Here is a 14,250-nt window from a genome sequence, read left to right as displayed (position 1 = left end):
CAGTGCCCCCAGTGTCACCACCTCCAGTGCCCCCAGTCACCCCCACTGTGTCCCGGTGCCCCCAGTGCCCCCAGTGTCACCGGTGTCACCATCTCCAGTGCCACCAGTGTGTCCCAGTGCCACAAGTGCCACCATCCCCAGTGCCACCAGTGTGTCCCAGTGCCACCAGTGCCACCATCCCCAGTGCCACCAGTGCACCCAGTGCCACCAGTGTCACCATCCCCAGTGCCACCAGTGTGTCCCAGTGCCACCAGTGTCACCAGTGTCACCATCCCCAGTGCCACCAGTGTGTCCCAGTGCCACCAGTGTCACCAGTGTCACCGTCCCCAGTGCCCCCAGTGTGTCCCAGTGCCACCAGTGTCACCAGTGTCACCGTCCCCAGTGCCCCCAGTGCCCCCCCCAGCAGTTCCAGTCCCCCCAGTTCCCCCCTCCTCCCCCAACACCCCCTCCCCCCCTTTTTTCCCACGGCCCTTTGGCCCCGCCCCCTTTTCCCACGCCCCCGCGGTGGGCGTGGCCTCCCCTTCCCGGTGGGCGTGGCCTCCGTGCGCGGTGGGCGTGGCCCGCGGACGCGGTGGGCGTGACCAGGACGTTGTGGGCGTGTCCCGCGCGCGGTGGGCGTGGCTTGGACGCGGTGGGCGGGGCCTCCCGAGCGCGGGGCGGCGGCGGCGGCGGGTGAGTGAGGGGGGGGGGGCGAGTGTGCAAAGGGGGGGGCGAGTGTGCAAGGGGGGGGGGGCGAGTGTGCAAAGCGAGCGTGCCCGGAGGGGGGGGAGGGGCCGGGCCGGACCCCCCCGGAGCGCGGGGAGGGGGAGGGGAGCGGGGGAGGGGAGCGGGGGCGGCGCGCGGAGCCGCGAGCGGGAGGGGAGGGGGGGGGCGGGGAGGGGAGGGGAGGGGGAGTGAGTGTGCAAAAAGGGGAGGGGGAGTGAGTGTGCAAGGGGGGAGCGGGGGAAGGGGGGAGGGGAAAGGGAGAGGGCGCCGGGTGAGTGTGCAAGGGGGGGCTGAGTGTGCGAGGGGGGGTCCGGGAGCTGCGGGGCTCGGGGGGTCTCAGGTGAGCGTGCGAGGGCCGGGGGGGGGGTCAGGTGAGTGTGCGAGGCTCAGGTGAGCGTGCAAGGGCCGGGGGGGGTCAGGTGAGTGTGCAAGGGCCGGGGGGGCTCAAGTGAGTGTGCAAGGGCCGGGGGGGGGTCAGGTGAGTGTGCAAGGGCCGGGGGGCTCAGGTGAGTGTGCAAGGGCCGGGGGAATTGGAGGTGAGTGTGCAAGGGCCGGGGGGGGCTCAGGTGAGCGTGAGGGCCCAGGTGAGCGTGCAAGGGCCGGGAGGGGGTCAGGGTGAGTGTGCAAGGGCCCAGGTGTGTGTGCCCCCCCCCAGGTGTGTCTGAGCCCCCCCAGGTGTGTGTGACCCCCCCAGGTGTGTCTGACCCCCCCAGGTGTGTGTGACCCCCCCAGGTGAGCGTGTGCCCCCCCCCCCAGTGTGTGTGCCCCCCCCAGGTGTGTCTGAGCCCCCCCAGGTGTGTGTGCCCCCCCCCCCAGGTGTGCCTGAGCCCCCCAGGTGAGCGTGTGCTCCCCCAAGTGTGTGTGACCTCCCCAGGTGCCCCCCAGGTGTGTCTGACCCCCCCCAGGTGTGTCTGACCCCCCCCAGGTATCCCCCAGGTCTGTCTGACCCCCCCCAGGTGTGCCCGTGCCCCCCCCCAGGTGTGTCTGACCCCCCCCAGGTGTGCCCGTGCCCCCCCCCAGGTGTGTCTGACCCCCCCAGGTGTGCCCGTGCCCCCCCCCCAGGTGTGTCTGACCCCCCCCAGGTGTGCCCGTGCCCCCCCCCCAGGTGTGTCTGACCCCCCCCCCAGGTGTGTCTGACCCCCCCAGGTGTGCCCGTGCCCCCCCCCAGGTGTGTCTGACCCCCCCCAGGTGTGCCCGTGCCCCCCCCCAGGTGTGTCTGACCCCCCCCCAGGTGCGCGTGTGCCCCCCCCGCCGCCCCCCCCCCCCGGATGCGCGCGGGGGTCGCGTCGCCCCCCCCGGGGGGGCTCGGGGGGGCCCCGGGGCGGCTCTAGGACCATGTGGGGCCCCCCCGCCGCGCCCCCCCCCCCAAATCTCGGGGTCCCCCTGGACCCTGGGGCCCCCCCCCCGGCCCCCGCCTGGGCCCCGAGGGCGGCAGCAGCACCGTGGCCGGTAGGAAACGGGGGGGGAGGGGCGCGGGGGGGGGGGCTCGGCTTTGGGGAGGGGGCTCGGGGGGGGGCTCAGAGCGGGTTTGGGGGGGGTTTAGGGGGGATTTGGGGTGGTTTCGTTTGGGGGGGGGGTGTGCAGAATTGAAAGGACCCCAAAATTTTGGGGTGGGTGGGGTGGGGAGAGAGGGGTGAGTGAAGTTGGGGAGGGTCCCGAAATCAGTTTGGGGAGGAGTTAAGGCGGGTTTGGGGGTGGGGGAAGAATCTGGGGGGGTTTTAGGGGGATTTGGGGGGCGCAGAATTAAAGGGACCCCGAAATTTGGGGAGGGGGCTCTGGGGGGGTTGGGTTAAAGGGGGTTTGGGGGGGGGAAGAATGAAAGGGACTCCAAAATTTGGGGGAGGGGCCTCAAAATTTGGGGAGGGGGCTCGGGGGGAGGAGCTAAAGCGGATTTGGGGGGGCGGGGGAAGAATTTTGGGGGGGGTTTAGGGGGTCTCTGGGGGGGTTTAGAGCGGAAGAATGAAGGGGACCCCAAAATTTGGGGAGGGGGCTCGGGGGGACTGGAGTTAACGGGGAAGAATTTGGGGGGGGGGTTAAGGGGGGGCTGGGAGGATTTGGGGGGATTTTGGGGGGCTTTAGGGGAGCAGGATGAAAGGGAGCCCGAAATTTGGGGAGGGGGCTCGGAGGAGGAGTTAGGGCGGATTTGGGGGCGGGGGAAGAATTTGGGGGCGTTTTGGGGGGATTTTGGGGGGCAGAATTCAAGGGACCCCAAAATTGATGGGGAGACCCCGATTGGAGGGGGGGATTTTTTGGGGGGGGGCAGAATTAGGGGGACCCCAATTTGGGGGGAGGTGTCTAAAATTTGGGGAGGGGTGACAAATTTGGGGGGGTTAAGGGGGATTTGGGGAGGGGGCTCCATTTTGGGGGGGCTCAGGGGAGCTTTTTGGGGGGGGCTTAAAGGGATTTGGAGAGGCAGAGGGAAGGGGACCCCAAAATTTGGGGAGGGGGGGGCCCCGAGATTTGGCGGGAGGGCCCCAAATTTGGGATGGGGCCCTGGGGGCGGGGCTGAGGGGATTTTGGGACAGGGGAAGAATTTTGGGGGGGATTAAAGGGGATTTGGGGGAGGGAAACACCAAAATTTGGGGGTGGACCCCAAAATTTGGGGAGGGGAGGGGGAGGGGTGGCTGCAGGAGGGGAGCAGAGTGGGGGGAGGGGCGAGGGGACCCCTGAGAGCTGCTGAGACCCCCCAAAACTTCCCCAAATCCCCAAATTTCCTCTTCCTTCTTCTCTTGGGGTGGATTTTGGGACCCCCAGAGGATTCGGGGCTGGGATTTTGGGGTCTCCACAGGTCAGGGGTGGGATTTTGGGGACCCCCCTCCATTATCCTTGTATTTGGGGGTCCCCTCACCCCCCGTGACCCTCCTAAAATCCCCCAAAGTCTCCCCAAAATCCCCCCCCCCCCAGGCCCCCAAATCCCCCCTTCCATCAACCACACCTTGGGGTGGATTTTGGGACCCCAGAGGGGCTTTGGGTGAGATTTTGGGGTTCCCACAGGTCAGGGCTGAGATTTTGGGTCCCCCCCCCGGTTTGGGGGTCCCCTCACCCCCCTGTGACCCCCCTAAAATTCCTCGAAGTCCCCCCGGTTCCCCCCCAGCCCCCCAAGTCCCCCTTTCCAGCTCCCTTGGCCGCAGACATTGGCACCCCAGAGGATTTGGGGGGGGGGGGATTTTGGGGTCCCCACAGGTCAGGAGTGGGGTTTTTGAGGATCCCCCCCCCCCATAATCCCCATATTTTGGGGTCCCCCCACCCCCCCGACCCTCATCAAGCCCCCCCAAACCCCCCCCAAATCCCCTCCAGAGCCCCGAATTCCTCCTTCCACCCCCCTTTGGCGCAGATTTTGGGACCCCCTCAGGGGCTGGGGGTGGGATTTGGGGACACCCCCCCCCCCGGGTTGGGGGCTGGGACTGGGGGGGTCCCTCTGCATTTGGGGGTCCTCTGACCCCCTGTGACCCCCCAAACCTTAAGTGACCCCCCCCCAAATCCCCCAAACAGCCCAAATTCCCCCTCCCATCCCCCCAAGGAGCAGATTTTGGGACCCTTAGAGGGGCGGGAGATGGGATTTTGGGACCCCCCCGGGGTTGGAGGGTGGGATTTGGGGGTCCCCGTGGGTTTTGGGATTTCGTGACCCCCCCGTGACCCCCCCGTGCCCCCCCCAATTCCCAGATTACCACGGCGGCCGCTCCCGCAGGAAGAGCGTTCCCGGGGGGAAGCAGTACAGCATCAACATGGACGCGCCGCCCGCGCCGCCCTTCCGGCCCTCGGTGAGTCCCCGTTGCCATGGCGACCGCGGCGTCCCCGTTGCCATGGTTACCGTGATCCTCCATCACCCCCTGCCATGGTTGCTGTGGTACCCACACCCCCTGTTGCCATGGTTACCGTGATCCTCCATCCCCCGTTGCCGTGGTTGCTGTTGTACCCCACATCCCCGTTGCCATGGTTACCCCATCACACATCCGTTGCCATGGTTACAGTGGTACCCAGGCAGCCGTTGCCGTGGTTACCGTGTCGCCTGCCCCCGCCATCACCGGTTGCCATGGTTACCGTGGTCCTCACAAGCCTGTTGCCATGGTTACCATGATTGCCATCACCTGTTGCCATGGTTACCATGGTCCCAATACGCCCCTTGCCATGGTTACTGTGGTACCCACACTCCCGTTGCCATGGTTACCATTGCCCCCCCCCATCACCTGTTGCCATGGTTTCTGTGGTCACCGGTTGCCATGGCTACCATGGTCCCCCACATGCCCGTTGCCTTGGTCACCGTTCACCCGTTGCCATGGTAACTGTGGTCCCCACACCCCCATTGTTACCGTGGTACCCAGAGAGCTGTTGCCGTGGTTACACCATCACAAACCCGTTGCCATGACTGCCGTGGTACCCACTGCATGTTGCCATGGTTACCAAGGTCCCCGCACACCCGTTGCTATGGTTACCGTGGTACCCAGGCAGCCGTTGCCATGGTTACCGGAGTTCCCAATCACCTGTAGCCATGGTCACACAGCCCAGCCCCTGTTGCCATGGTTACCATGGGTGCCCACTGCCATGGTTACCCCATCACACACCTGTTGCCATGGTTACCGTGGTTTCAACTGCCCCTTGCTATGGTTGTTGTGGTACCCATGCACCCGTTGCCATGGATACCGTGGTCCTCCCTCACTCGTTGCCGTGGTTACTGTGGTTCCCTTTCAACCATTGCCACGGTTACTCCATCGCACACCCGTTGCCATGGTTACCGTGGTCCCCCATACCCCGCCCCCACCCATTGCCGCGGTTACCGTGGTCCCACATCACCCGTTGCCATGGTAACTGTGGTACCCAGGCAGCCGTTGCCATGGTAACTGTGGTACCCAGGCAGCCGTTGCCATGGTTACCGGGGTTCCCAATCGCCTGGGGCCATGGTCACACATCCCAGCCCCGTTGCCATGGTTACCGTGGTCTCTCTTTACACATTGCCATGGCTACCACGCTCCCCTCATGACCGTTGCCGTGGTTACCGTGGTCTCCCATCACCCGTTGCCGTGGTTACCGTGGTACCCAGGCAGCTGTTGCCATGGTTACCCCATCCCAAACCTGTTGCCATGATGGCCGCGGTACTCACCGCCTGTTGCCATGGTTACCAGGCTCCCTGCACAGCCGTTGCCATGGTTACCGGGGTACCGAATCACCTGGCCTGATGGTTACCAAAGCATCCGCCCGTTGCCATGGTTACTATGGCCCCTCCTCCACCCGTTGCCGTGGTTACTGATGTCCCCATGCCCCGTTGCCATGGTTACCAGGCTCCAGCACATCCCCGTTGCCATGGTTACGGTTGTCCCTATGTGTCTGTTGCCATGGTTACCCTGGCCCTGCGCATCCCTGTTGCTGCGGTTACCGTGGCCCAGCACGTCCTTGTTGCCATGGTTACCGTGGTTGCTGTAGCTGTGCCTGTTGCTGTGGTTACTGGGGTCCGTCACGTCCTCGTTACCATGGTTACCCCATCACAGGCCGGTTGCCATAGTTACCGTGTGTGGTCCTCACGCTCCTGTTGCCACGATTATGATGGTCCAGCCCATCCCCGTTGCCATGGTTACCGCATCACTGGCATCCCCGTTGCCGTGGCTACCGTGGTCCCCACCCCCAAACCTGTTGTCATGGTTACAGCGGTCCATCCCCGTTGCCATGGTTACCCTGGCCCGGCACATCCCCGTTGCCATGGCTACCGTGACCCCCCCCCATGTGGTTCCTGTGATCCCCATGTGCCTGTTGCCATGGGAACCATGCGGCTCCACTGCCCATCACCATGGCAACCGTGGCCCCGTGCTGCCCGTTGCCATGGGAACCCAGTAACCCAGCTCCTGGACATGCTGTTGCCATGGCAACCGGGTGACCCAGGTCCTGCACCCCCTGTTTCCATGGCAACCGTGGTCCTGTGCTGCCGGTTGCCATGGTAACCCAGTGACCCAGGTGATGACCCCTTGCCATGGTCGCCGGGCAGCCTGGGTCCTGAATCACCCGTTGCCATGGTAACCAGGTAAGCGATGTCCTCGATAGCCTGTTACCATGGTAACCGGGTAACCTGGATCTGGAATAGCCCGTTGCCATGGTAACCAGGTAAGTGGCGTCCTGAATTACCCGTTGCCATGGTAACCTGGAATAGCCCGTTGCCATGGTAACCGTGGCCCCGCTCCGCCCGTTGCCGTGGTAACCCCGGTCCTGTGCTGCCCGTCGCCATGGAAACCGTGACCCCCTGACCCCCATGGTGACCCCTGACCTCTCCATGACCCCCCCGACCTTCCAGTGACCCCCCCCCAGACCCCGGTGACCTCCTGGTGACCCCTGACCCCTCAATGACCCCATCGGCTGCTGACCCCTCGGTGACCCCTTGACCCCAATGACCCTGTGGCCACTTGCTGACCCCTGACCCCTCGCTGACCCCGATGACCACCCCAGACCCCAATGCCCCCAACGCTCACCCCTGACCCCTCAGTGACCTCTGACCCCCGGCCTCTGGTGACCCCAATGACCCCTGACCCCTCTGACCCTTTGGTGGCCCCCGTGACCCTGCCAGACCCCGATGACCACTGACCCTTTGCTGACCCCTGGCCCCTCCCAAACCCCTGTGACCTCCTCATGACCCCTGACCCCTCAGTGACCCCTGACTCCCCAGACCCCAATGACCCCTGACCCCTTGTCCTCCCCAGACCTCCCTGACCCCGAAGACCCCAATGTCCCCTGACCCCTGGGTGACCCCTTGACCCCCAATGCCCCTGTGACCCCTGAGTGACCCCTGGGTGACCCCTGGGTGACCCCTGGGTGACCTTTGCCCCCAGCAAGGCTTCCTGAGCCGGCGCCTCAAGAGCTCCATCAAGCGCACCAAGAGCCAGCCCAAGCTGGACCGGACCAGCAGCTTCCGGCAGATCCTGCCCCGCTTCCGGAGCGCTGACCACGACAGGTAACCGGGAATACACCTGGGCACAGCTGGGGGCACAGCTGGGGGCACCTGGGACACACCCGGGCACACCTGGAACACACCTGGGCACACCTGGGGGCACCTGGGGGGGTATTGGGGACACACCTGGGGGCACCTGGGCCACACCTGAGGGCACTTGGGGGCATTGGGGACACACCTGGGCACACCTGGGGGGTATTGGGGACACACCTGGGGGCACCTGGGCCACACCTGAGGGCACTTGGGGGCATTGGGGACACACCTGGGCACACCTGGGGGCACACTTGGGGGCATTGGGGACATACCTGGGCACACCTGGGCACACCTGTGGGTATTGGGGACACACCTGGGGGTATTGGGGACACACCTGGGGGCACCTGGGACACACCTGGGGGCATTGAGGACACACCTGGGACACACCTGGGCACACCTGGGGGCATTGAGGACACACCTGGGCACACCTGGGCACACCTGTGGGTATTGGAGACACACCTGGGGGCACCTGGGACACACCTGGGGGCATTGGGGACACACCTGGGCACACCTGGGGGCACACTTGGGGGCATTGGGGACACACCTGGGGGTATTGGGGACACACCTGTGGGTATTGGGGACACACCTGGGGGCATTGGAGACACACCTGGGGGCACCTGGGACACACCTGGGGGCATTGAGGACACACCTGGGACACACCTGGGCACACCTGGGGACATTGGGGACACACCTGGGCACACCTGGGCACACCTGTGGGTATTGGGGACACACCTGGGGGTATTGGAGACACACCTGGGGGCACCTGGGACACACCTGGGGGCATTGAGGACACACCTGGGACACACCTGGGCACACCTGGGGGCATTGGGGACACACCTGGGACACACCTGGGCACACCTGGGGGCATTGGGGACACACCTGGGGGTATTGGAGACACACCTGGGGGCACCTGGGCACACCTGGGGGCATTGGGGACACACCTGGGCACACCTGGGGGCACCTGGGACACACCTGGGGGCATTGGGGACACACCTGGGGGCACCTGGGACACACCTGGGACACACCTGGGGGCATTGGGGGCACACCTGGGACACACCTGGGACACACCTGGGGGCATTGGGGGCACACCTGGGACACACCTGGGCACACCTGGGGGCACACTTGGGGGCATTGGGGACACACCTGGGGGTATTGGAGACACACCTGGGGGCACCTGGGCACACCTGGGGGCATTGGGGACACACCTGGGCACACCTGGGGGCACCTGGGACACACCTGGGGGCACCTGGGACACACCTGGGACACACCTGGGGGCATTGAGGACACACCTGGGACACACCTGGGCACACCTGGGGGCATTGGGGACACACCTGGGCACACCTGGGGGCACACTTGGGGGCATTGGGGACACACCTGGGACACACCTGGGCACACCTGGACACACCTGGGGCATTGGGGGCACACCTGGGACACACCTGGGGGCATTGGGGACACACCTGGGGGTATTGGAGACACACCTGGGGGCACCTGGGCACACCTGGGGGCATTGGGGGCACACCTGGGACACACCTGGGCACACCTGGGGGCATTGGGGGCACACCTGGGGCACACCTGGGGGCACCACAGGGACTCCTGGAGGCATTTGGGGGTCACCTGGGGGACACACCTGAGGGAGTTTGGGGGCACCTGGGGGACACCTGGAAACACACCTGGGACACACCTAGGAGACCTGGACACACCTGGGGACATCTGGGCACACCTGGGGACACCACAGGGGCATTTGGGGACATGTGGGGGCACTGGACCAGCAGCTCCCACAGCGCCGAGCGTGACAGGTACCAGGAACACCTGGGGACACACCTGGGGGCACCTGGGGGCACCCCAGGGGCGTCTGGGCTCCCACCACGTTGGTGCCCTAAATTCCACCAGGAACTCCCCAAATCCCCCCCAAATCCCTCAAAATCCCCCTAAACCCCCCCAAAACCCCCCCCCAAACCTCCCCAAATCCTGCAAAAACCCCCCCAAAATCCCCCTCAAGTCCCCCTGCACTCCCCAAATCCTCCCAAAATTCCCCAAATTCCCACTCCAGGGCCCGGCTGGTGCAGAGCTTTAAGGAACCCCATCCCCTAAATCCACCCAAATCCTCTTCCAACCCCTCAAACCCCATTCAAATCCTTTTCCAACCCCTCAAATACCCCCAAATTCCCCCAAAATCCCCAAATTCCCCCAAATCCCTCAAATCCCTCAAATTCCCACTCCAGGGCCCAGCTGATGCAGAGCTTTAAGGAATCCCATTCCCAAAATCCCCCCAAACCCCCCTGAAACCCCTCCAAATCCCCCCAAATCCCTCACAGATCCCCTTCCAACCCCCCAAATTCCCCAAATCCCCCCAAATCCTCTTCCAACCCCTCAAACCCCCCTCAACCCCCCCTCAAATCCTTTTCCAACCCCTCAAATACCCCCCAAATTCCCCAAATCCCTCAAAATTCCCCAAATTCCCACTCCAGGGCCCGGCTGATGCAGAGCTTTAAGGAATCCCACTCCCACAAATCCCCCCAAACCCCCCTGAAACCCCTCCACATCCCCCCAAATCCCTCGCAGATCCCTTTCCAACCCCCCAAATTCCCCAAATCCCCCCAAATCCTCTTCCAACCCCTCAAACCCCCCTCAACCCCTCAAATCCCCCCAAACCCCCCTGAAACCCCTCCAAATCCCCCCAAATCCCTCGCAGATCCCTTTCCAACCCCTCAAATTCCCCAAATCCCCCCAAAATCCCCTGCAAATCCCTGCGCAGGGCCCAGTTGATGCAGAGCTTTAAGGAATCCCAAAATCCCCCCAAATCCTCTTCCAACCCCTCAAATCCCCCTCAACCCCCTCCAGATCCCTTCCCAACCCCTCAAAATCTCCCCAAATCCCTCACGGATCCCCTTCCAACCCCTTCAAATTCCCCAAATCCCCCCAAAATTCCCCAAAATTCCCCAAATTCCCACTCCAGGGCCCGGCTGATGCAGAGCTTTAAGGAATCCCACTCCCACGAGTCGCTGCTGAGCCCGTCGAGCGCGGCCGAGGCGCTGGAGCTGAACCTGGACGAGGATTCCATCATCAAGGCCGTGCACAGCAGCATCCTGGGCCAGGAGTTCTGCTTCGAGGTGGGAATTCCGGGGAATTCCGGGAATTTCGGGAGGGGGAAGGAGGAAAAGCGGCCCCGCCCCGGGGCGTGGCTCACCTGGGGGGGGGCGGTGCCCGCAGGTGACGACGGCGTCGGGCACCAAATGTTTCGCCTGTCGGTCGGCGGCCGAGAGGGACAAATGGATCGAGAACCTCCAGCGCGCCGTGAAGCCCAACAAGGTGGGGGCACTGGGGGGGGGAGGGGCAACTGGGGGGGGAGGGGCAACTGGGAGTGGGCAACTGGTGGGGATGGGGGGGGTCAGTGGTGTTTGTTGGTCAACTGGTCATGGGGAGAGTCAGTGGGTCGTGGGGAGGGGCAACTGGTCATGGGGATGGTCAATGGGTCATGGGAATGGTCAGCTGGTCATGGGGATGGTCAATGGGTCATGGGAATGGTCAGCTGGTCATGGGGATGGTCAACTGGTCATGGGGAGAGTCAATGGGTTGGGGGGATGGTCAGCTGGTCATGGGGATGGTCAAATGGTCATGGGGATGGTCAGTGGGTCATGGGGATGGTCAATGGGTCATGGTGATGGTCAGCTGGTCATGGGGAGAGTCAGTGGGTTGGGGGGATGGTCAGCTGGTCATGGGGATGGTCAACTGGTCATGGGGAGAGTCAGTGGGTTGGGGGGATGGTCAGCTGGTCATGGGGATGGTCAGCTGGTCATGGGGATGGTCAAGTGGTCATGGGGATGGTCAGTGGGTCATGGGGATGGTCAAATGGTCATGGGGATGGTCAGTGGGTCATGGGGATGGTCAATGGGTCATGGTGATGGTCAGCTGGTCATGGGGAGAGTCAGTGGGTTGGGGGGATGGTCAGCTGGTCATGGGGATGGTCAACTGGTCATGGGGAGAGTCAGTGGGTTGGGGGGATGGTCAGCTGGTCATGGGGATGGTCAGCTGGTCATGGGGATGGTCAAGTGGTCATGGGGAGAGTCAGTGGGTCATGGGGAAGGAATCAACTGGTCATGGGGATGGTTAATGGGTCATAGGGAGAGTCAATGGGTCATGGTGATGCTCAACTGGTCATGGGGATGGTCAGCTGATCATGGGGATGGTCAGCTGATCATGGGGATGTGGGGGGTCAATGGTGGTCGATGGCCAGTGGGTGGTGAGGATGGGGGTGGTGAACTGGTGGCAATAGGGGTGGTCAGCAGGTGATGGTAAACTGGTCACGGGGGTGGTCAGATGGTGATGGTGAACTGGTCACGGAGGGGGGAACTGGTCATGGGGATGGTCAAGGGATGTGAGTGGAAATTGTCAGCTGGTGATGATCAACTGGTCAGGAGAATGGTCAACTGGTGTTGATGGTCAACTGGTGTTGATGGTCAGCTGGTGTTGATGGTCAGCTGGTGTTGATGGTAAACCAGTGGTGTCGATGGTTAACTGGTAATGGAGGCGGTTACTGGTATTGATGGTCAACTGGTGTTGATGGTCAGCTGGTGTTGATGGTCAACTGGTGGTGAGGATGGTCATAGTGTTTATGGTCAAGTGGTGTTGATGGCCAGGTGGTGGGGATGAGGATGGTCAACTGGTGTTTGATGGTCAACTGGTGTCGGTGGTTAACTAGTGGGGATGCAGGTGGTCAACTGGTGTTGATGGTCAAACAGGTGTTTGATGGTCAGCGGGTGATGGAACTGGTTATGATATTGATGGTCAACTGGTGTTGATGGACAACTGGTCTCAGTGGTCAACTGGTGGAGATGAGGGTGGTCAGCTGGTGTTGATGGTCAACTGGGTGGTCAATTGGTGGGGATGGGGATGCTCAACTGTTGTCAGTGGTCAACTGGTGTTTGGTGGTCAGCTGGTGTCAGTGCTAGGGATGGGAACGGTCAACTGGTATTGATGGTCAACTGATGTTTGTTGGTCAACTGGTGTTGATGGTGGGTATGGGGATGGTCAACTGGTGTCCCTGATCAAGTGAGTTGAGAATGGTCAAGCAATGGTGATGAGCCTGGTCAACTGGTGTTGATGGTCAACTAGCAGTGATGGGGATGGTCAGCTGGTGTTGATGGTGAGCTGGTGTCAGTGGTCAGCTGGTAAGTATGAGGATGGTCAACTGGTGGGGATGGGAATGGCCAACAGGTGTTGATACCAGCTGGGCTAAGGACAGTCAAGCAATGGTGACCAACTTGGTCAACTGGTGCTGATGGTCATCTGGTGTCTATGGCCACCTGATGTTGAGGGTGTTCATGATGTTGATGGTCAACTGGTGTCAATGGTCTGTTGGTGAGTATGGGGATGGTCAATTGGTGTTGGTGGTCAGCTGATGGGATTGGAGATGGTCAACTGGTGTCGATGTCAACTGGGCTAAGGATGGACAACCAGTGGTCAGCTGGTGTCAATGGTCAGCTGGTGATGGGGGTGGTCATGATGTTGATGGTCAGCTGGTGTTGATGGTCAGCTGGTGATGGGGGTGGTCATGATGTTGATGGTCAGCTGGTGTTGATGGTCAGCTGGTGGGGATGAGGATGATCAAGCAATGGTTATGAGTGTGGTCAACTGGTGTCAATACTCGACTGGTGTCAGTGGTCAGCTGGTGTTGATGGTCAACTGGTGTCAACAGTCAAAGGGTGATGGGGTGGTCTTGATGTTGATGGTCAACTGGTGTTGATGCCAAGCGGGCTAAGGATGCCCAAGCAGTGGTAATGAACCTGATCAGCTGGAGTTGATGGTCAGCTGGGTGGTCAACTGGAGGGGATGTTAATGGTCAACTGGTGTTGATAGTCGGCTGGTGTTGATGGTCATCTGGTAACGGGAGTGGACAACTGCTGTCAATAGTCGGCTGGTGTTGATGGTCACCTGGTGTTAACCATCACGTGGTGAGTATGGGGATGGTCAACTGGCGTTGATGGCCAACCGGGCTAAGGACGGCCAAGCCACGGTTCTGAGGCTGCCCAACAGGTGCTGCCGCTCACCTGGTGCCGATGACCGTACGGTGACCGCGGCCGCTGACCCTCCGTCCCCTCTGCGCCCCGCAGGACAACAGCCGGCGCGTGGACAACGTGCTGAAGCTGTGGGTGATCGAGGCGCGCGACCTGCCGCCCAAGAAGCGCTACTACTGCGAGCTGTGCCTGGACGACATGCTGTACGCGCGCACCACCAGCAAGGCCCGCACCGACAACGTCTTCTGGGGCGAGCACTTCGAGTTCAACAACCTGCCGGCCGTGCGCACCATCCGCCTGCACCTCTACAAGGACACCGACAAGAAGAGGAAGAAGGACAAGAGCAACTACGTGGGCATGGTGAGCATCCCCATCGCCAGCGTCACCGGGCGCCACTTCGCCGAGCAGTGGTACCCCCTGAGCCAGCCCAGCGGCAGCAAGAGCAAGGCCGGGTGCCCGGCGCTGCGGGTCAAGAGCCGCTTCCAGACCATGAGCATCCTGCCCATGGAGCTGTACAAGGAGTTCGCCGAGTACGTCACCAACAACTACCGCATGCTCTGCGCCGTGCTG

The 14,250-nt window shown here is 62.7% G+C and overlaps 1 protein-coding gene across 1 annotated transcript in view; it reads left to right on the top strand.

The window, feature by feature from the left end:
- The window catches only part of SYNGAP1 (synaptic Ras GTPase activating protein 1), a 53,141-nt gene that overhangs the window by 8,890 nt on the left and 30,001 nt on the right, over positions 1-14,250 (top strand). The window contains exons 4-8 of the mRNA XM_068998899.1: positions 4,369-4,466; positions 7,515-7,636; positions 10,623-10,776; positions 10,877-10,975; positions 13,777-14,250. The exon at positions 13,777-14,250 is cut by the window's right edge and continues 81 nt beyond it. Of these exons, the coding sequence (XP_068855000.1) occupies positions 4,369-4,466; positions 7,515-7,636; positions 10,623-10,776; positions 10,877-10,975; positions 13,777-14,250 (947 nt within the window). The remainder of the gene's footprint in view (positions 1-4,368; positions 4,467-7,514; positions 7,637-10,622; positions 10,777-10,876; positions 10,976-13,776) is intronic.

Source organism: Aphelocoma coerulescens, unplaced genomic scaffold, assembly GCF_041296385.1.
Source record: "Aphelocoma coerulescens isolate FSJ_1873_10779 unplaced genomic scaffold, UR_Acoe_1.0 HiC_scaffold_187, whole genome shotgun sequence".
In the NCBI taxonomy this organism is placed as follows: Eukaryota; Metazoa; Chordata; class Aves; order Passeriformes; family Corvidae; genus Aphelocoma; species Aphelocoma coerulescens.
Note: the sequence above shows the minus strand (reverse complement) of the source record. Positions and strands in the feature narration are given on the sequence as shown.